This window comes from Cricetulus griseus, chromosome 5 (genome assembly GCF_003668045.3).
Source record: "Cricetulus griseus strain 17A/GY chromosome 5, alternate assembly CriGri-PICRH-1.0, whole genome shotgun sequence".
In the NCBI taxonomy this organism is placed as follows: Eukaryota; Metazoa; Chordata; class Mammalia; order Rodentia; family Cricetidae; genus Cricetulus; species Cricetulus griseus.
In genome coordinates this window covers 17,642,518-17,664,222 of record NC_048598.1, presented here as the reverse complement: position 1 = coordinate 17,664,222, position 21,705 = coordinate 17,642,518, and the positions used below count along the sequence as shown (strand labels likewise).

The following is a 21,705-nucleotide window of genomic DNA, read 5'->3' as shown; positions in this document are numbered from 1 at the left end:
GCCATGAGTTCCTGTCCTGGCTTTCTTCAATAATGAACTATGATATGGAGCTATAAACTGAAATAAACCTTATCATCCCCACTCCCCAAAAGAAACGTTACCAGATAATGACTGATGAACCAACAGAAAGGTAAAACATAAGCTTATAGAATTCTTAAGAAAAGGGCTTTTGGGGGTGTTAATTGGGGCATATTTCAGACCTTTACCAAAGCTGAGGTGGACCTTGACTTCCTGAACACCAGGGATAGGGAATGAGTTCTTCAATGAGTGAGTTAGTCAAAGCTTAATGGACAGATGGTGAAAGACTATGTGCCTGCTCTCTCTCTCTCTCACACATACACGTGTGTGTGTGTGTGTGTGTGTGTGTGTGTGTGTGTGTGTGTGTGTGTGTGTATGTGCGCACATGCATAAAAACTTGTAACAAATAAATAAAATGAAGGTCAGAATTTCACACAGCATGATAGTTTACCTAGCCCTCATCTCCCTAGGGTCTCACTGTTGTAACCACCTTTTTACAGGTAATCATCCAGTTTCCACTAGAGTGAAGCCTCTAACTCATTACTGGTTAACAGTATTAAACTGACTGAAACAAGAGTTGTGGTGTATGCACAGGTGGGTGAATGTACACGATGATATATATGGTAGTAATAAGCACACACAGGCTCTAACTTCATCTGCAGTATCTGCTATCACCTTGCTAGGAAATGGAGGCACAGATAGTCCTATATCCTGGTCTAGGTCACACAGCTGCTAAGTAGGCAAATCCTACCGGCTTTCAGAGATCTGCTAACCATTTAATGTGTGGAGACAGGACCAAGCTGCACTTTGTAAACGACCTTCTGGATCATTGCGCTCTCTTACTCCTCATTAACTCCACTAAATCCTGTGTAATTTAAAAACAACCCAAATTTCCCCAAATCAAACAATTTTAATGTATCATCAGTTGGCAATCATGCCAATTGGGAGCTCTCTGGGAGGCCAGTATCTAATTGATTTCACATAAATGCATCTCTTCAACATTCCATTGTTTCAGCTCATTAATTATTCCATTTGGTGCCTCACAGTGAAGTCAGGAAGAACCAGTACTCTCACTGCATGAGTTAGGTAGATCTACTGATCAGCCTCCAGCAGCCCCATGACCTGGCTTTCCCAAAAAAAGTCTTGATTTCATAAAATCTTATCATTTAATTCCATAAATTAGCAATTGAAATGTCCTGTAAATTTTAACATCCTATTGGTAAAAGTCATCATCCTGGCAGAAAGAAAGAAATTCTCTTTTTCTGACCAAGCATTTTCATTAATTGTGAGGTTTGGTTGCCATGGCACTGTAGGCTCTACTAGCCCTTTACTGGGCCTTCATGCAGTACAAAGCACAGAAGGAAACAGACACAAAGGTTAACAACCCTAGTGAGATGGAGGGAGGACAAACTGGGGGGTTTTAGAGTGGGGATAAAAACTGCATCCCTGGAGCTTGGAGAAAGCTCTGTAGATGCTCATGCATTAGGTAAACATGATGACCTATGTTCAATCCTCAAGACTCACATGGAAATCTGGGCATGGTAGAACACATTGTAATTCCAGTGCTGGGAAATCAGACAAAGGAAAATTCCTGGGGCTCACTGGCCCAATAGTCCAGCTGAATCGTCATTGAAGTGACTCATTCAGAAACCCTGTATTCACAAACAAGGTGTACAGTTTCTAAGGAATGATGCCGAGGTTGACCTCTGGCCTTCCACAGACAAGCAAACATACACATGTGCACCCACCCACACACACACACACACACACACACACAGCAGCCCTTTGGGGACAGATATATAATACATTTTTAACTAATCATCTCCATGCAATATTTTTATAAAATTCATCACTACTGCTAATAACAGCCACCATTCATTCTTACAAGCTAACCTCTCATCTAGAGGATATGCAGATCCCATAGACCATGTTTATTTGTGTCTGTCTGCTGCTAATCTGGGTGCCAGACACTGTCTACAGTTCCTCTGTATAGTTTGCTTACATCTGCATTGTAATAAATAGATAGGTGCTTTGGGTTATACTTCCTATTCATCCCTTTGCTGTTCATGGTCCCCTTGAGCACTTTGCAGGCTCTGTTAGTTTAGAAATAACTGTCATGTTTGACTATTCTCCACTAAATAAAATATAGTTTCTTTAAAAGAGAGAAAAGGGGGCAGAAGATGTGGCTCAGTTGGTAGAGTGCTTGCCTAGCATGCACAAGGCCCTGTGTTTAATCCCCAGTATTGAATAGATGTACTGACTTACGCTAGCAATTCCATCACTTGAAGGGTAAAGGCAAGTGATGGGGAATGTCCTTCTGTGTATGTTTATCTTATTGTTTGTTGAATAAAGCACTGTTTGGCCAATGAGGAAGCAGGATAGGTGGGACTAGGAGTTGAGGAGGATTCTGGGAAATGTAGTAAGAAGTCTTATGATCCAGGCATGAAATGACATAGCAGGCTGACTCAGAATATAAGCAGGGTGCTTCCTCTTCCTCTTGCTCTTTTCTCTACAAAGCTGCCATGTGATCCCAGGAAGAGGACACCAGCGGAAGGCATCCTCGGTAAGATAAGTCTTATAAAATATATAGATTTATGATAATTAAGACTGAGTTGGCATATAAGAAATCCTAGTCAATGGCCAACAGCATTGTAAACTAATATAAGACTCTGTGTGTTATTCTGGGCGTCCACGTGGTGGGCGGAACTTGGGCTGCAGGCAGAAAGACTTATCTTTACAGGCAAGAGGACCAGACATTGAGGATCACCTTGGCTACACAGCAGGTTTGAGGGCAGCCTAAACTACATGAGACTCTGTACCCACAAAAAACCAAAGTAAATAAAATCCATCATCATAACAAAGAACATGCAGGAAACTTGATCTGTTTCTTATAGGAAAAGAATAAGGGCTGATGTTGAAGCTCCACAGCAGAACACTTTCCTGACATGTACAAGGCCCTGGGTTCGATTCCCAGCCCAATCAAAGAAAACTACACAGACCAACACCATTTATGAGATGAGCCAGGTGGTAAACTACTTGTAAAGAAGTAGATCATAGCTGGGCATATTGTCAACATGACTTGAATCCCAGCACTTGATAGGCAGAGGCAGGTGGACCTCAGTGAATTCAAGGCCAGTTTGATCTGTAGAGGAAGTTCCAGGACAGCCAGGGCCACCTAGAGAGACCCTGTCTCCAAACAAACAAACAAAATACAAATGAACAAACAAAATATCCACAATTAGATCCTAGAACACATTCCTGCTTCTAAAGTTGTAAAACTCAATATTTGTGCTATGCTGGCTCTGGCGTCACCACAGACTAATGACTGAGGTGCTCTTCTTTCTTTCCTTTTGAACACAAGTTCCCATGATCATCTCATCTTTGCCCTGACTCGGCATGTTTGGAGGGTCATTAGGGCATATGAACAGTCTTTTAAGCCTATGTTTCCAAAGAAGAGAAGCTTGCATGTAGATCCAAAGCAGTGAGCCTTTCATGCCATGGGTTCAGTTGCATTTCAAGGAATTCAGTGGTTTGTATTTTGCATGTGGAAGAGAATGAATTGCTGTGGTCAGAAAGTGGTCTGTGGTATATATCATTTCCAAAGATGGCAACCAACTGGTCCACTCAGTTCCTGGATGTGTCTCCTCTCATCTTGTGTATGTATGGATTGCTTAAACCAATAAATATGATGGAGGCAGCAATCGGGAATGCCAAGCCCCAGGTTAACAAGCCTCTGAGCTTCTGACCTTTGTCTTTTATGAATCCAACCACAATATAAAGAACTCAAGTCCATTTAAAGAATTCTGTGGGAGACCCAGCCACTCCACACATTGCATCCCCCTTATTTGGGATGATGACTGTATTCTATTCATCCTGCATCCTCTGGCATCAGATAATCCATCCCCCAATTACTACGTAAGTTACTGGCTGCCAAACCCTACTTCAAGCCACCTAAGCAAATGATCTTTGTTTTCCCAGTCACTAAATTGTGGGTGATAGATTATGCAACAATAAAACCTGAAAGACATGCTTAAATGGTGGAAGTGGGAACACACTGAACACAGCACAATTTAATAAACTTACTCAAATACTTCAGTATGACCATTGTGATTTTTGTTTGCCTTGGCCTACTTTCTGATAATCATTACTTAAAAAATAGTCAAAGTGCTATAATTGAATGAATAACAGACTTCAGGACATCAAATAATTAGTAATGATAAGTTCTGCTAACATGATTTGTAGGGCAAGCAACAAAACTACTTTGATCCATGACCCATAAAGGACATTTAAAATAGGCCAATGATCATATACCTGGATAAGAGTTCAGTGCAAATCACCACAGTTTTACCAACATAAATAAAAAGACACTAAAATTACAAGGATCTTTTTCATTTTTACTTTAGATCATTCAGAAATTACCTTTTTCTTGTCTACCCAAAAAATGACAGAGTCAAAAATATGTAACTATCCTGGGAAGTTTGACATCATTGTTTTAAAAAATGTTTGCTCAGAGGCCTTGAAAGTGAATTGTATAACACATTTTGACCAAATACATGTCTCAGCAGACAGACAGAAGTGTAAGCACACATACTACATGAAGAAGAACTCTAGGCCATGCTGTTGAAAGGTGTCATGATGTGGATGGCATCCTCAAAGCCATGTGGCTTGGCAGCATTCTACAGAGAGCCTCTTGTAGACAAAGATGAAACATGATTTTGCCCTGAAAGAAACACTGGGGTGCTTGTGTAGCTGAATGACGAATGACTAACGATGGAACATCTACCTTAATGCACAAACACATAACTGTCCATGAGCTCTGGGGGAAGGTGGAATTTGAAAACTGAGCTGGTCTGGCTTTGTGGGGGTCAGGAAAGTAAGAGTGTATAATGCATATAAAACCATCACAGAAGTAGAGGATGTGGCTTACCTGACATGCTGATGGGTGGGTGTGGTTAAGGTCCCAATGGGAAGACACTATGTCAACTGATTTTTTGGCCATGTTGAGTAAGTTCATCCAGCCTTGGAAAAGCGGTAAGTGAAATGGGGCATCTTCAGAGTAGTTAAGGCCTTCAGGAATGTTTTCCACAAGGGCGATTCTTAGAAAAGATTTTGAAAAACAAACAAATAAAAAAAGCTAGTCAGATTTGAAGCCATTGATTTTTCTTCACACATATATACAGAGAAACACGGAAAGTGCTCTTTAAGTTTTCTGATTATATTTTTTTTCTAACAATTTATGTTGTTTACCAAAGGCCTTTTATATATTCCCTACCCTAACCTGAGGTATTTTTTGAAAATTGATGTTTTTCCTTAGTGTTCACTCATATTTCAGAAAAATCTAGTACATGCCACTAGATTGTTTTAAAATAGTCTTGAAAATGAAAGTATACCAGGGCTTCCTATAAAAAGTATTTTCTTCGGAAACATATTCCTAATGTTTCCCCTGGAAAAATCCAATTTTTCTATAAGATACTACTCCCGGAAGCTGTTTGAGAGCATGAATTAAAAATTTCATATCTGTAGTGTCTAATACAATGTTGGATATATATTGGAATTCAATAAGAGTAGTTATTATGGCTTAGCACTTCTATGGGTACTTCCCAGCTCTATGAGGAAAGCAACAGTGAGAAGAAAGTGATAAACTTCCGGGTTCAGAGCTTCATTGAAGTCAGAGATAAAGAATATGTAAAATGGTGGTAATAATCACAGCTTAGACAAATGCTAATCAATAGCATCCTATCCATCTTTTTGCTTCATTATTTTTAATACAATGGAAACATGTCTACTGTGGGCACCTGTCTTGGCATTGCCCTTCAAACTACTTTTTCCACTACTGATTTAGGTGACACATAGTTTCTTTTTTGTTGTTGTTTATTTCTAAGATTGCATTTTAATAACTACCTTTCTTCCTTCCCTTTGCTTCCCCCAAGCCCTCTCATACACCCCTCACACTCTCCTTCAAATCCACACCCCCTCTTCCATCAATTGTTATTGTAGACACATAGAATCTTGACGAAAGGGTGAATACTTGGTTTCCATTTTACGAAATGTATATTCTTCTATAAGTGGAGAAATCACCAACCTCATGAAATCATGTGTTAAAAGTTTCCAGAACAATGATCTGGTTTTCTCATGGTTGAATGCCCAGAGACAGGTACACAGCTGGGGGCTGGGATGGAGCTCAGTGGTGGATCATGTACTTATTGTGCACAATGCCATGGGTTTGATTTTAGCAACACACACACACACACACACACACACACACACACACACACTTTACCACACAATCAGCACTTGATAAATAATTATCAAATGATTTTTAGCTTTCAACACAGAATTCAACATTTCTTAGTAAAGTTATTAACTGGTATTCTTTTGAGATTTCATTCATTCATATTCAGAAATAAAAATGTTGCTAACTAAATGGTCTTGTGTAATAGATTAATCTGGACTATCAGAGCTAGACTGAGGTTTGGGTATGTGGCTCCAGCTGTTCTCGGTGTTGGAATGTGGTCACTCCACTTCTACCTATGCATTTGCTAGCCCTTGATTTCCTAATAGGGAAAGGGAAGGACAGTCAAGTCATAACATGTAGTTCAGAAGTGACTGTGAAAGTTCCCCTTGCCTCCCAGGAACTCACATGTGGTGGAGACCCTGTCCCGGGCACACTGACTTGAACAGGAGGCACACTGTGATGAGAGGTTAGACCTGAGTAAGAAGGTTGATTGGAACATGGGCGGAGAGGAAAACTCTAACTCTGGTTAGGGACTTCCGGAATTGGAGGAGGCTGGCCCTGATATGAATCTGAGACACAGGAGCTTTGCAGAGTAAATCAGAAGATATTCGGGGGCAAGGGAAACATTTGGTGTATCTGGGCATTTGTGAGCTAGTGAGCAAGTGAGCAATGGAATAGGAGGAGACCGGAAGTACCCCTAGAGCCTAGAGATACCATGGAGGCTGTGGACAGAGAGGAAGAGTTTTGATGTGTCTGGGAGCAACCGAGTGTGTTTCCAAGGACTAATCCCTGCATGTGACTTGAAGGGAGAGATGGGGAACCAGATGATGACTAGAAGAGGGGACAGGAAGTTGAAACACTTTTGGCCAGAAAAGCAGAACGTTTGAATGAGGTAAATGGGAATACGAGGCACGAAGCAGACACTTTAGAAGCCAGATCATAAATGTACAGTGTATGAGTAGAGGAACATGTAAACGAGGAGCAGACAGATCACATGGAATCTGATTTCCTGCGGGGACAGCATGCTATCTCTGAGCCAGTTCTAGAGTCACTACCAATGGTCCCCTTGCAGGAACTTGAGCCTTTTTCCAAACCATCTTCTTCCATGGTTGGACTAATCTTCAGAAAGAATAAATTCAAGGGCTTTGCACAATTTGAACTTCCTTTCTAGAGGTTCCCCACTGGCCTTACAGTCCTGCTACCTTCCACTCACACTGAGTGTACCATGTTTCCACTCTGCAGGCCTCTAGGCAGCTTCATGGGGACTCAAATGCCTTTTCTGAGCTTGCAAACCATGGTTGCATTTTTCCTCCTTTCCTGATTGTCTCTGTGGACTCCAACATAGCATGTGCACTCCCAACTCCCAATTCCTATACAGACAATTGAGTGATCTCAATAAGCAGTCTAATTTGTTATTTAAACATCATTTCTCTTCAGGTTTCCCTACACCCACAGCATTAGATGACATTTCCTTATCATCAGTCCTCATGGTGACCTGTTCTTCCCCTGTCATCCTATACATCACTCTAAAAAATAATCCTATGTCTAAGATTGTTTTCCTGGATAGGTGTGTGTGTGTGTGTGTGTGTGTGTGTGTGTGTGTGTGTGTGTGTGTGTGTAGAAAGGAACATGCTCTGTGGTCCAGGAGTATGGATCAATACCTAACATATTGCACACAAGCTGCCCAAAGAGTCCATATACTTCTTTCATTAAAATCTGAACAACTGGAAAGATGGGGATTAACTCAGTTAGAGATAAAAAAGAACTTGGAAAAAGAGGTAAAATGGTATTTGGCATGTTTACATAGGTAGAAAAGATGAACAGAAAACTACCCTAAAGTCTGATGTAAGAGAAATGCCTGTTTTTTCTGGTTGGTAGAATGTGAAACAGATGAGAAGATTCAGAGGGGACCACTAAAGAGGGGAGGCAAGCCAGGCTCAGGAGAAATGAGTGTTTGGGAAGTCAAGGTGAGAGAGGGTTAAATGCTATCTACTCCAAAACACACAGAGGCAGTAGACAGTGGCTGAAGGTAGATATTTTAATTCCGACCACATGAGCAGTCTGATTATCTGTTAGTAGAAGCTAGACAGAGTGTGAATAAATGACTCAAGATCATAAGCACCTTCAGGCTCTCTGACAAACAATGCACACATTTCAAAACCATCCAACAAACATTAAAGCATCCTCCATCAAACTGAAAACACAAATGAAGGTTATAGAATGATGGTACAACTGTAGATTGCCAAGCCAGTCTTTTCTACTGTTCCATGTGGCCTTTGCTGGGCATATAAATAAGTCAGTATTCCTCATTCCATTTTAAACCATGGTGATCTTTTCATTGAATCTACTGATAGAATTCATGGCTAATGTATGAACTTGGATTTTGACATTTTTATTTTCCTTAATCTCTAATTAAAATTTAGCATTCCCTTAATGTACAAACAGAGGGGAGAAATTTTAGCAGAATCTTTTGTTTGGACAGCATTAAGAATTTTCCTCCCTTTAAACTCCTGCACTGGGAAACAGAATCAGGTGAATCTATGAGTTCAAGGGCAGATAGAGCTGTACATCAAGATTCTGTCTAAATTTTTATTTTATTTATTAAATTTTGATATCTAGATGGTTTTTATTTCCCACAAAAGTAGGAGCAGAAAGATTGTAAGAGTCAGAGGGAGTAGATTTGTGTAGGAAAACACTATTCCTGGATATGACAGTATAGTTGTGCATATAAACTCTCAAGCATTCCTCAACATGGCAGTGTAGTTGTGAACACACAAAAACATTGCTGGAGATGACAGTGTAGTTGTGCACACACACACAAACATTGCTGCATATGACAATATTGTCGTACCCATGCACTCCCAAACATTGCTGAATATGACAGTGTAGTTGTCCACAGGCATTCACAAAGGCTGGGATTTTGTTTACTAGACCTACACAAGATCAAACAAGTCAAAATCCCAGCAGGGATTCCAATAGCTGAGAGAGCTATTGGAAGTTGATGGCTGATGAGAGAGTAAGAGTCATTTTTCTTTAGGGATCAGGCCCTGAGAGACTATTCCCCGTGCTCTAGTAAATGGTCCTACAACCATGCACATACAGGAAACTCTAAATGCATGCGGTGGGCACCAAATTAAAGGGACAGGGAGGGAGAAGATGACTGAGAGGAAGAGAGAGAGAGAGAGAGAGAGAGAGAGAGAGAGAGAGAGAGAGAGAGAGAAAGAAAGAAGCTGAGGCTGAAAGAAAAAGGTGGATGGGGGGTAGGGGAGGATTTGGAGAGGAAGAAAAAGGATTGGGGGGTGGGCTGGATCCAAGCACAATATATGCATGTACAAATATTAAATAATTTAAAAATAATTTTCATATTTTGAGAACATGATGTCATGTACATTACTCTTCACAGTGCAAGGCAAGAATAAGGAGTATGGATGGTGAGGATCCACCATATTTTACAAGAAAGCCCAGCTTTCTAAGGTGGTCTGCTGCATTTTCTACAAAGTCTTCATGTTGAAAGCCTTCACCCTTCTCAATATCAGTGTAGTTCACAACTGAGGATCCTGTGAAACTGCTAAGTCTGTACCTTTAATAATATGGAGCCTTATTTGTCATGGTCAGTGGACAGAAAACACACTATAAATTCAAGAGCAGTAGATCACTGTGTTCCATGAACTTCCCAAAGGCAGTTTGTTCTGACAACATGGCAGCCTCATATTACTCTCAAGATGATATAGGTATTGAACCTATAATTTTAGCATGTGAAACAGGGTCATATTTGTGTCTCCTATCCAGGAACAAACAAACAACAAAACAATCAAACAACAACAAGAAACTGATACTAGTCTTGACCTGAAGATGGGATCATTTGTGACTGAAATGTTAAAGGTGAAGTTTAATTCTATGAAAACATCAATTTTAACTACAGACAAATTACATTAAAAATATTAATAGTTTGTGATATCTTCTCTAGCACAATCATTGTTCTGGGATGTAAAGATGCACACCCACTTGATAGACTGTCCCAGTACCACACCTGCAATGGACCACGTCATGGAACTTTAGCCAATAAACACCTTTAAGGATGACAGGTCCTGAAGAATGATGCAAGTGTGTGATGCAGATGGCCACTCCTATTTTATACCTTAAAGTAGTTCCTGCACAAGTGTCAGAGATGACACATGCAAGAATCCTTAAAGAGTAGTGTAAGGGGGAAAGAAGATGTAGCAGAGGAAGAAGAGGTGGGGGAGGAAGAAAGATGGAGGAGGTTACTAGTGGGATTGGCACAGAGACATAGCCACAGTACTCATAGTAGGTGAGTAAGGTAACATGCAAGAAATGCCATAAAGACACCCAACAATTTTTAGAGCTAATATACACTAACAAAGGAAAAGAAAAAACAAAACCTTGAGAAACCATCAATTATCAAGGGAATTTATCTTCTTGCTTAAATAATATTTATTTAATTTTGTAAGGTGTGTGTGTGCACATGCATGTGCATGGATGTGGGCACACCATGTACCATCCTGTGTTTGGAGGTCAGAGGACAAACTGCAGTATCAGCTCTCTCCTTACACCATGTGGGTTCCAAGGGCTGAAGTCAGGTGATCAGGCTTTGCAAGCAAGTCAGAGCCAGAGGCAGATGGGTCACTAGCTCAAGAGCAGCCTTTGCTAAACAGCAAAACCTTGTCTCAAAGCAAAATTAAAAAAAAAAAACAAAAAAAAAACAGTCAGACAGACAGACACATACACACTCTAAAGTGTAACAAGAAAAATAAAAACAAATACAAATGAACTAAAATGTCAAAAAGACATTAGAGAAATAAATAGATAAATGATGGAAGATTTAAAAGCTGTAAAGCAGGGAGCAAGAAGTGACAGGGGTTCAGATTTGGCACCTGTTTGTCTTTTGGTTTCTGGAAATTGAACCCAGATTTACCACATGGCAAGCAAGGACTCTGACTGATCTCTACTGAAATGTATCCCAAGGACTCTGCCTGAACTCTCTCTACTGAACTGTATCCCAACCTAGCACTCATTCTTGTCCTATGGACACAGTCATGAAAAGTTGCCTCTCAGTCAGTTTCTGGAGACCCTATAATGGACCAAAATAAATCAATCATTTAAGTAACTAGTTAAATGATTACAATAGTGTACCAAAGAAGAACCTGGAATCAATTGAGTAACTAAAAGAAATAGCAGCAACCATGAAACATGATAAGGCCAGAAGGAAAGTGTCAGCAAAGAGAGAACATCCTCCAGGCTGGAAGACTTGGATGTAGGTGAATATTCAGGACTGAGTTAAAATTTACAGGAAGTCATTTGATTACCCAAAATCAACATGTACATATTCTGTTAAACACACTGATGTACACAAAATAACTTTGTGTCCTTCAGTGACCATCTGCAATTGTAACCACTCAAGATTTTTCACATTTGAAAAATGTTTATCTATGCCCTTCTACATCCTGGAACTTACATCATGGCAATACACCCAATGATACATGGAGAATTCTCAACAGACCAATCTCAAATGGCAGAAACATCCTTAGTCATCAGGGAAATGCAAATCAAATCCACTCTGAGATTCCATTTTCTACTGATCAGAATGGCTATGATAAAAAACACCAATGACAGCTTATGCTGGAAAGGATGTAGAGTAAGGGGAACACTCCTCCATTGCTGGTGGGAGTGCAAACTTGTACAGCCACTGTGGAAATCAGTATGGTGATTTCTCAGAAAATTAGGGATCAACCTACTTCAAGACCCAGCAATACTACTGTTGGGCATATACCCAAAGGAGGCACATTACACCAAATTTGCTCAACTATATTCATAGCAATATTATTCATAATAGCCAGATCTTGGAAACAACTCAGATGCCCCTCAACTGCAGAATGGATAAAGAAAATGTGGTATATTTACACAATGGAGTACTACTCAGATGTAAGAAACAATGACATCTTAAAATTCGCAGCCAAATGGACAGAACTAGAAAAAAACATCCCGGGTGAGGTAACCCCAAACCAGAAAGACAAATACAGTATGTACTCACTCATAAGTAGATACCAGACATAAAGCAAAAGAGACCCAACCTACAATGTACAACCCCAGAGAAGCTAAAACCCTCTTCCAGAAACCGATGGAAGCAGATGCAGAAATCCACAACTAACCAATGGCCCAAACTCCTGAGTACAATAGAAGTGAGGGAGGAGCAATAATATGAACAAAGGAGTCAAGACCATGATGGGGAAACCCACAGAATCAGCTGACCTGAGCTAGTGAGAGATCACTGACTCAGGTCTGACAAATGGGGAACCTGAATAAGACCGAACTAGACTCCCTTAATATAGGTGACAATGGTGCAAATGGGGCAATATATGAGGCCACAGGCAGTGAGTCCAAGATCTAACACTAATCCACAAACTGACTTAGTGGAGCCCATTCTATATGGAGAGATACCTTGCTCAGACACAGGGGTGTGGGGGTGGAGAGTTGCCTTGGTCCTGTCTCAACTAGATGATGGGACAGACTTAGTAGACTTCCTAGGGGAGACCTTACCCTCTCTTGGAGGAGGGGGAAGAGTGGGGGTAGCGGGAGGAGAGGAGGGAGGGGGAAGTGGGATTGGAACGTAAAAATAAATTAATAAAAAATTAAAAAAGAAAAGCGATACACGATACATGATTCTTTTCATCTATAGACACATTGAAAGGAAAAATTTTGGTGGAGGAATGGACCTGTCATATAAATGAATAAAGATGTTTTAAATTTTAAAAAGGGGCTGAACGTGATGGTACATGCCTACAATCCCAGTACTTAGGAGGCAAGAGGATTGGGAGATCAGAGTCAGCATGTGCTATGTAGTGAGACTGCTATCTTCCAAAATAAGAGAAAAAAAAGAAAAAAATTAAAAGTATAAACAACACAGCAACAGCCATTATCAAGAACTTTCATGATGACAGATGACATCACTACTTTGAGACTTGATCCTACCTTGTCATTTCAGGAGTATGTGCTATAAGACCACATGTCCACCTCAGAAGTTTGTTTCTGAAACATATTTTGATAACCTTTTTCAACCTTATTGATATTCCTCACAATAATTTGCATTTTAACTTGTACATCTGATGGGAAAGACTCACAGATCTGACAGATTTATTTCAGGGTCTCTGGCATGGGAAGGGTTAAGAAGCTTTCCTTAGCCAGATGAACCTTTTGATCACTGATCACTGAGGATCATTGATCTCTTTTTATTTATTTCACACAACTTTATTTCTTTAATGTCTGAGATCTTGGAATAGATTTTCAAGAGAAATGGACCAAAGCCAAATATGGCAATGCCTAATTGTTTTGGTCAGTAGAGAAAGTGAGACAAGGGAAAGACAGGAAGAAAGTTCTGGAGAGAATTGAAGAGAGGGAAAGTAGAAGTTCCTAGGGAAGTCAGGAAACCCAGTTTTGTTTTTCCTTTTAATGAATAGCAAATCATGAATTTAGAGTAAAATTATAAATGGAGACTCTCAAAGTGGGAGGAGCAAGCTTTGGCTTGGTGATGAATTCCAGGGGACTGTCCCTCCACTCCACCCCAGAAGGACCAGTCTTCTTTGGTCCTTTTCCTGAAGGTCTTGATTGCACCCTCTGTTTGCTTACCATTCCCACCTACAAGAGGTGCCTTGAAACCAGCTTTGAAATGATTTGGCTTATTGCTGTGACCTATTATTTTATTTCCTTTCACAACCAACAGCTGGCTACTCTCCAGGGGCCCTCTCTAATTAGTCTATGCTCAGAACTCATTTGCATGCCATTACCACCCTGCTCTATTCCCCTGAAGGGAAAGAATGAAGTAAGCAGACCTCATTAGAGTGCACCTGTGGGCAAGTCCCTGCCATGGCTGCTCTGTCTTTAGGAGAATTCAGCCTAAGACCCCAGCACCTTCTGACACCAAAAAACCAGGAAGGAAAGGGTGGGATGACACGATACAGCCAAAATCTTATGTCTCTTTCCATGGTGCTTTAAAATAAACTATGGATGATGTGAACTGTGGGAGCCGAGGGAGCTAGAAGGAACAGACACAAGAAAAAACCCATTTACCTTCTTTTACCTTGGTAATACATTTAAAACTGATCTCCTTTATTGATAGTACATATTTATTATGTAAACTTACTGTGATCATCAACACTTCAAAACTAGGAACTAAGACTGTACAATCTCGTGTGTGTGTGTGTGTGTGTGTGTGTGTGTGTGTGTGTGTGTGTGTGTGAGAGAGAGAGAGAGAGAGAGAGAGAGAGAGAGAGAGAGAGAGAGAGAGAGAGAGAGAGAGAGAGAAGTGAGGAACATACTCCATTGGTCCAGGTTTGCATCCCCATGTCCATATGAAGCTGGTACAAAGCGACATCTGTAGTTGCTAGCTTCGACAGCTATTCTGTAAGTCTGAGCTTTGTCGCTTTCTTAAGAGGAGAACTCACTATGGTGGCCAAGCTGGTTTTGAACTTTCCATTCACTGGACTCAACCTGCCAAGAGTTGGGATTATAGGTTTGTTCTGTAAGTCAAGTTCTCTAAATAACCAAAACAGAGTATCACACAAGATACAACATTAATATGGCCTAGTTGTCTAATACATAAGATTTCCTGTCTCAAAGACATTCCTTGTCCCTGTTTCTTAATTCATTTTGTTGTTCTTGTTTCACTTGGCATACTTGCTTGCCTTGTTTTTTTTTTTTTTTTTTTTTTTTTTTTTTTTTTTTTTTATCTCAGTCAGTCCTGGACCCTACACTAACTAGCCTTTTAAAAAGTATGGCCTGCGGCACTGTTAGTCTGCAAGCGCCCAGGCTACTTCCTTTGCCGAATAGTGCTGGATTTAGATTTGCTTGAGTTTTGCCTCATGATTAGATTGCGGTTAAACATTTTTGGCAGGAACATGACATGGGTATTGTATCATTCTCAGAGTGTTACATCAGGTACCGGGAGATACTGGTTTCTCCCACAGGTAGTGACATTAAGTTTATTCGCGTGTGTTGGCAAGTGTGTCACGTTTCTCTAGCTGACCAGACCTTTCCCCTCTACAGTTAATCATTTGTGCACAGCTGGTTTAAATGGAGGAAATAGTTGCTCTGCAATATTTCATTTGCTATTCTAATATGATTCCATCTACAATTCTTGTTTTGAATTGTGCTTTATGAATTTCAAGTGCTTTTATTCAGGTTATTTCTTTCAACAATTTAACGAGATGAGCCTTTTACATCCATTCACTACACACGAGAGAAATCCAAGACTTGGCTGTTTTTGGTAATTTGCTCAATGTCATTGTAGCTGACATTTTTTTTTCTTAAACTCAGATGGTGTCATACTTGTCATTATTCAAGCCAATATCTCCACCGAAAGCTTGAGGTTATTGTCAAGTTGAATTACTTGATAGTTCCAGGAGTGACCACTTCAGGGTCAACAGTAGTTCACCTTGAGTGTAGCCTGGAGAAGGGTCTTCTTTTGTTGGTCATGAAGCCTGAGGGAGGGGCTGAGGCTTGGGCGCCCGCAATAGGACAGAGCCCATCTATGATTCTTGATTGGCCAGGTTTATCGTGTTGCTGCAGACTGGCATTTTATTATTATTATGACTTGTGTATTTGTTACTTGGCAATCCACTGTAAAATCACCTTTTCATTTGTAAAAATTATTTCATTAGGATAGACTTCTGCATTCATTTTAAAATTCTAGGTACTATCATCTAGTGTTCTCACTCATTTCAATGCTAAAATTGTTGTACTTATTGCTATTAGTAGAAGCCCTGGAAGTTGCATTTATCTTGTGCCTTTAATTTTCTTTGTTTCTTTTTTCTTTCTTTCTTTCTCTTTCTTTCTTTCTTTCTTTCTTTCTTTCTTTCTTTCTTCCTTCCTTCCTTCCTTCCTTCATTTCTCTTTCTTTCTTTCTTTCTTTCTTTCTTTCTTTCTTTCTTTCTTTCTTTCTTTCCTTCTTTATAGGTCAAGCTTGAAATCACAATCTCTCTCTTTAGTTTCCTAAGTCCTCAATGCTGGACTTATAGGTGTGAGCCATAAAACCTGGTTTAGTTTTATTTTTAAGATTTGATTTTATTATTTTTAATTGTGTGTGACGGTGTGTATCTGCATGTGGGTATTATGCCATACCTAGGGATAGGATGAAATGTTCGGAGCTTGAGTTCTGGAGATAGAGGCAAGTGTAAAGATGTGGAATATTTTAAAGGTAAGGACCCCTAATCTCTGTTAGAATGTCTATAAATTTGACTTCAAGCTGGGCTTATTTATTTTAAACAAATTATAAACTGACAATTTTCATATTAAGTTGTCTCTGATTTAAATTCAACTCTGGAGACTTTTTGATTTATTGAGGCTCCGTTATCACCACTGTCTGCTTCCAAAGTAAGGGTCAGGAAACAGGAGGAGGGGCTGACGTGGTTTTTTGATTGTTTGTTTGCACTTTCTTGTTTGTTGCTTTTGTTCTTCCCATGCTACGGATGGAACCAAGGGGGTCATGTGGGCTACCCGTGAGCCACATGCCAGCCTTGACCCAACTCTCACCCAATAACCAGGAAGCAATTAAGCTTTACTCTGTCACTACTGGAGGGTGGAGTCTTTTGTCAAGTATTCTACATCTTTTTTCACTTTGTTCCTCTTTGTCCCTGAAGTTGATCCTGGCAACTCTTAGAATCCGAAGCCACCTTATTAAGTCATATTATTTGGCAAATTCTTCTTTGTCTTGTACCAAGAGTTATGTTGCACTGACTTGTGCCTCACTGATACAGGATAGTGGAGCCATTGAATGTTGACCTCCATGGAGTCCAGCACTTTGCTCAGATACATTCTCTATGCCTTGAGAAGATTCCTCAAACCCTTGAGAGAACTAGGATCAGGAAAGCAACCTGAGGAAAATGGTGTTTTTCTCAGTAAGTAAAGTTGCACGTTGCTGGCACTACTTGGAGACTGAAAAGGGGGTTTTGAATAGGAAAAGTGTGAAAGCAGTGGCCTAGTTGGAGTGCAAAACTTGGAACTCATGAGGTATCTCATGAGCCCTTCAGCAGCCTCGTCCTTGAAGACTATGGTTGCTTAGCATGGAGATGATTTTAGTAGCTGTATTCCATCTTCACCATGCACGACCAGCACCATCCTCAACACGTGCCATCAATGGAGGTTTAAAATAGTCCTTCCAAATGTGCCTTTTCACAGCCCAAATGTGGCTGGGGCTTCTTCAGAGGCAATGAGTGAGAGGGGGATGGAATGACTTAGTAATGACTGAAATGTGCTGGATGATGGAATAAATTCTATAGGTCGATTCCCTTTCAGGTCCCCAAGAATGGGAGCACATATGCAAAACATGCAAGAGTTTTTTCCTGTTTTTTTTTTGAGACATGGTTTTCTGTGGCTTTGGAGGCTATCCTGGAACTCGCTCTTATAGAACAGGCTGGTCTCAACTCACAGAGATCTGCCTGCCTCTGCCTCCCGAGTGCTGGGATTAAAAGTGTGTGTCACAACCACCCGGCAGGGTTTTTCTTAAGATATGTTTTAATTCCCTTTCTACTACTGTGAGAAAACATTTCCACCAAAGCAACCAAGGGAGAAAAGGGTTTATTTGATTGTCACCTCCATGTCACAGTTCATCATTAAGGGAGGTTAGGGCAGTTCTAGAGGCAGGAACCATAGATGGACAGTGATTTTGGGCTCATTCTCTCACTCATCCATAGGCTCCTACTTAGAGAAATGGTGCTACCCACAGCAGGATAGGTCCTCCTACACAGATTCATTATCAAGGCAGTCCCTCGCAGACATGCCCACAGTCCAGACTGAATCAGGCAGTTCCTTAGGTGAGGATTTTCTTCTCAGATGACTGTAGGCTGTGTCAAGTCAACAACAATGGCTAGCCAGGACAATGGACTAAATGAGTTTCTATCAACTTCACATGTATAAAGAATTTTAACAATCAAATTTAAATTTAAATGTAACCTAACATTATCTTATTTTTTTAAACAACTCAATTGAGAAAAACAACTTTGAATGGTTTGCTGAAATAAACTTGACTTATTAAATGTTTCTATGAGTCCAGAAGTATATATATATATTTTTAAATTGAGTCAGTCTCTAGACCAGGCTGCCTTGCTAAGTAGCTGTCATTGAAGGTGACCTTGAACTTCTGTCCTTCCTGCCTCTTCTGGATTATCTCCAGAATGCTGGGACTACAGGCCTACATCACTATAGTTGGGAACAGTTTTGGTTGCTTTTTTTTCCCCTTAAATAATAAATACAATTACTCTATTTTATTTTTCAGAGTGAAAAAAGAAACTTCTCGACATATGCAGGAAGCCTTGCATGCATAGGTTAGATAGACTCAGATTGCTACAGATGGTTCTCAGAATAAAGCAAACCCACTCCTTGTGGCTGCATGCCCAAGATCTCCAGCTCAGGGTCAGCCATTATTAGCAGTAGTTAATTTTCTGCCACTGAAATGCTCTCTGTGTACATACTCATGAACCCACCAACACTCTGTGTTTTGATCTTTCAAAGCTTGTAGGATAGTTCATTAAGATACTTGTCTCCTTCTTGTATTCAATCTTGAAGAAAACAAGACTCCAGGAGAGGTTTATTCAAGGGACTGAAACTGAGGCTTCCCATAGCCATGGCACTTCTATGCTTTGTTGTCTAGAATTCTGAGCTATGGAGAGACGACACTGAAGGCTGCTGATGAAAGAGGACAGAGGAATGCCTCCAGACGCAGCCGCATAGGGAGGAGGGACTGGCCATGCCGGAAACAGGGAGAGCTCTATTGTCTTACAAGCAGGAAAAGACTCAGCACCAGCACCTTGGACAGCCCAGGAGAGGGAAAACTCTCTCAGGTCAGCAAGAATTGAGAGAGGACACCAGGCTCAGGGCCCCAACTTTGTGGATTCTAGGACTGAAGGGACACAAGGCTATGTAGATAGGTTCTAGTGACAAGCAGCCCCAGGGAAACAGTCCAAAGACTCCATCTGAAAAATCTCTAGGATTTTGCAGAGCCTTGAGCAGTCAGTGCCGAGCCTAAATTCCTACAGTCATCACTCTGGCAGTTCAGTAACACTTGTAGCTCAATGAAGGTTTGTTAAAATCTGATTTTTAAAATGATTGGAATTCCCAGTGCATGGAGGTTTAGGAGCCGAGATTCATCTGTATTCATATCTGTGATACAAATGCAGTCTCTGGCAGACAGGGAAGGTGATCCTGAGTGTTACCTCCTGTGCTCCAGCCTGCTCAGGAAGCTATAACAAGGGAATGGTCAATGACGTACACAGATCATCCTGTGGCTGCACCTAGCCGTGTAGCTCATCCTGCGAAGGAATCAAAGGTCAATAGAAAAGAAAGGTGTTCTCTAGCTAGTGTTGCCTTTAAAATATAAGGTATGCCAGTCAACCTGCATAGATGAACGTCTGCTCCTCTAAGGTAAAGGGAAGACAAAAGGACATTTAGATTTGTATTTTTTTGGGGAGGGGGAGTCTCACTATGTGCTCATACTGGCCTCGAATTCTTGGGCTCAGTGATCCTTCTGCTATCACCTCCTGCCACTATACTTAGCATAATTCATGCTTTCCTCCCATACAAGCCAACTCCACCAGGGAACAGACAGAGAACTCTTACCACCAAAAAATATTACATAAATGGTAATATAAACTTGTTTCATTTTAGTTTTTTAGACAGGGTCTCATTTTATAGCCCTGACTGGCCATGAACTCTCATATCTCTTGCCTTAGCCTCCTGAGGACTGAGACTACAAAGCCACTATGAATTTTTTTTTTTAATGGACACAATGCACATACTTACACACAAACATCTTTTTAAGTACAGAATGCAAGCAGGAAACCTGGGTGAGACTTAAATCATCCCATGCAAGTCTTTGTATGGCGTCTGCGCTCCAATTCCCTCGTCGGGAGGTGGCATTTTCCATTCACTTTTTGATAGAGAAATGCCAGTAAGCTTTCCCAGAGGATGGATCAAAGGAGCTAAGACGTGTGTGTCTTGGCCAGCGCTGCTATTTGCTCTCGTCTCATTATTGGTTTATAGGGCAAAGCTTCGTTAGATGGCTTATTTGTCTCTGGTGAGAGATTTAAATGTTACCAAAAAGGAAGCCTCCAGGTGCCAATGGAGCGTCTGGTCTAGATGAAGAATAGTAAGTAGGATGCGCCTCTGTTTTAACTATTTCACTAGCATGTAACACACAAAGAGCTGCACAAGCTTGGTGGGTGTATAACTCTGTCTGTCAACAGATGATGCCTCTCGTCTCAGGAAATGAGCAATACCGCAAACATTAGAAACTACTGGGAAAGTGCACATAGATGCCACTATAAGTCATTTAATTTTAGATAACAGAAAGACAACACCGACTATGATGATGATTATATTGTTGATAATGGTGATGAGGGTTATGGTGGCAGTGGTGATAGAAGCTGTCCATGGTTGAGAAGGAACACGTGTCCGGGACGCAACCACAACACTTGTGTGTAATGTAAGTATTAGCGATTCTATTGTAATTTTTTCTTTTTATCTAATGGACACATAAAAACCTAAAAGTTACACATACTAATAGAATATCAGGTGCTGTTTTTACACAGGAATCAATTGTGTAATGCTTTAATCAGGCTAAATCTTTCCTCAGGAAATCAGTGTTTCTTTATGGTGAATACAGTCCGACCTCTTATTCTAGCTTGAAACTCATAGCATGTAACTGCTGCATGGAGAGCCCCTGCCATGCGAGAGCTCACCAGAATGTCTTCCTCCTGTTGACCTGCAGCTTCGTTCCCATTGGCCAGTCTTCCCCACCCTCTGTTCTCATGCCCTCACCAATCTCTGGTAACCACTGCTCCATTCTCAACTCCCGTGACGTCAACTCCAACTCCTTTAGACTCCACATGAGTGAGATCATGAGGAGCTTCTCATACTTCATATCGTGAAACAATTCCCGAAACACCTAAGACATTGCAAGGGACAAGACTTTATTCTTTTTGTGGCTATAGAGTATGTCCCAGTGTATAGATATTACACATCCATTCTCCATGCATGGACTGATAGACTTATAGGTTGTTTCCATGTGGTGCCCACTGTGCACAGTGTTATGCAACTAAAAAATGACTAACATGGAGAATTTCTCTCAACTATTAGTTCATCTCCTCAGGCTATGCACATAGAAGCGGGATCGCTGGATCATGGTGAGTTCAAATCTTAGGTACTGAGGTGAAGACGATGGGGCTCTCGGGCAATAGTGCAATGAATGAAGACTGTAGACAGGAACATAACCAAAGCCATAACCAGTAACAGAATCAGTTTTCCAGGCTCGTTCTGTATGGTGCCAACGTCTGCCTTGTTTAATATTTCACCCTTGATGTCCTCTGTGTTGTCTGTATATATGTTACCATGCTAGGTAAGATGCAAAGACAGCCTAGTAGGGGCTAAGCAAAGGCAACGGTGTGGGG

The 21,705-nt window shown here is 40.7% G+C and overlaps 1 protein-coding gene across 1 annotated transcript in view; it reads right to left on the bottom strand.

The window, feature by feature from the left end:
• The window catches only part of Pld5 (phospholipase D family member 5), a 295,636-nt gene that overhangs the window by 111,834 nt on the left and 162,097 nt on the right, over positions 1–21,705 (bottom strand). The window contains exon 3 of the mRNA XM_035445305.1: positions 4,946–5,114. Within this exon, the coding sequence (XP_035301196.1) occupies positions 4,946–5,114 (169 nt within the window). The remainder of the gene's footprint in view (positions 1–4,945; positions 5,115–21,705) is intronic.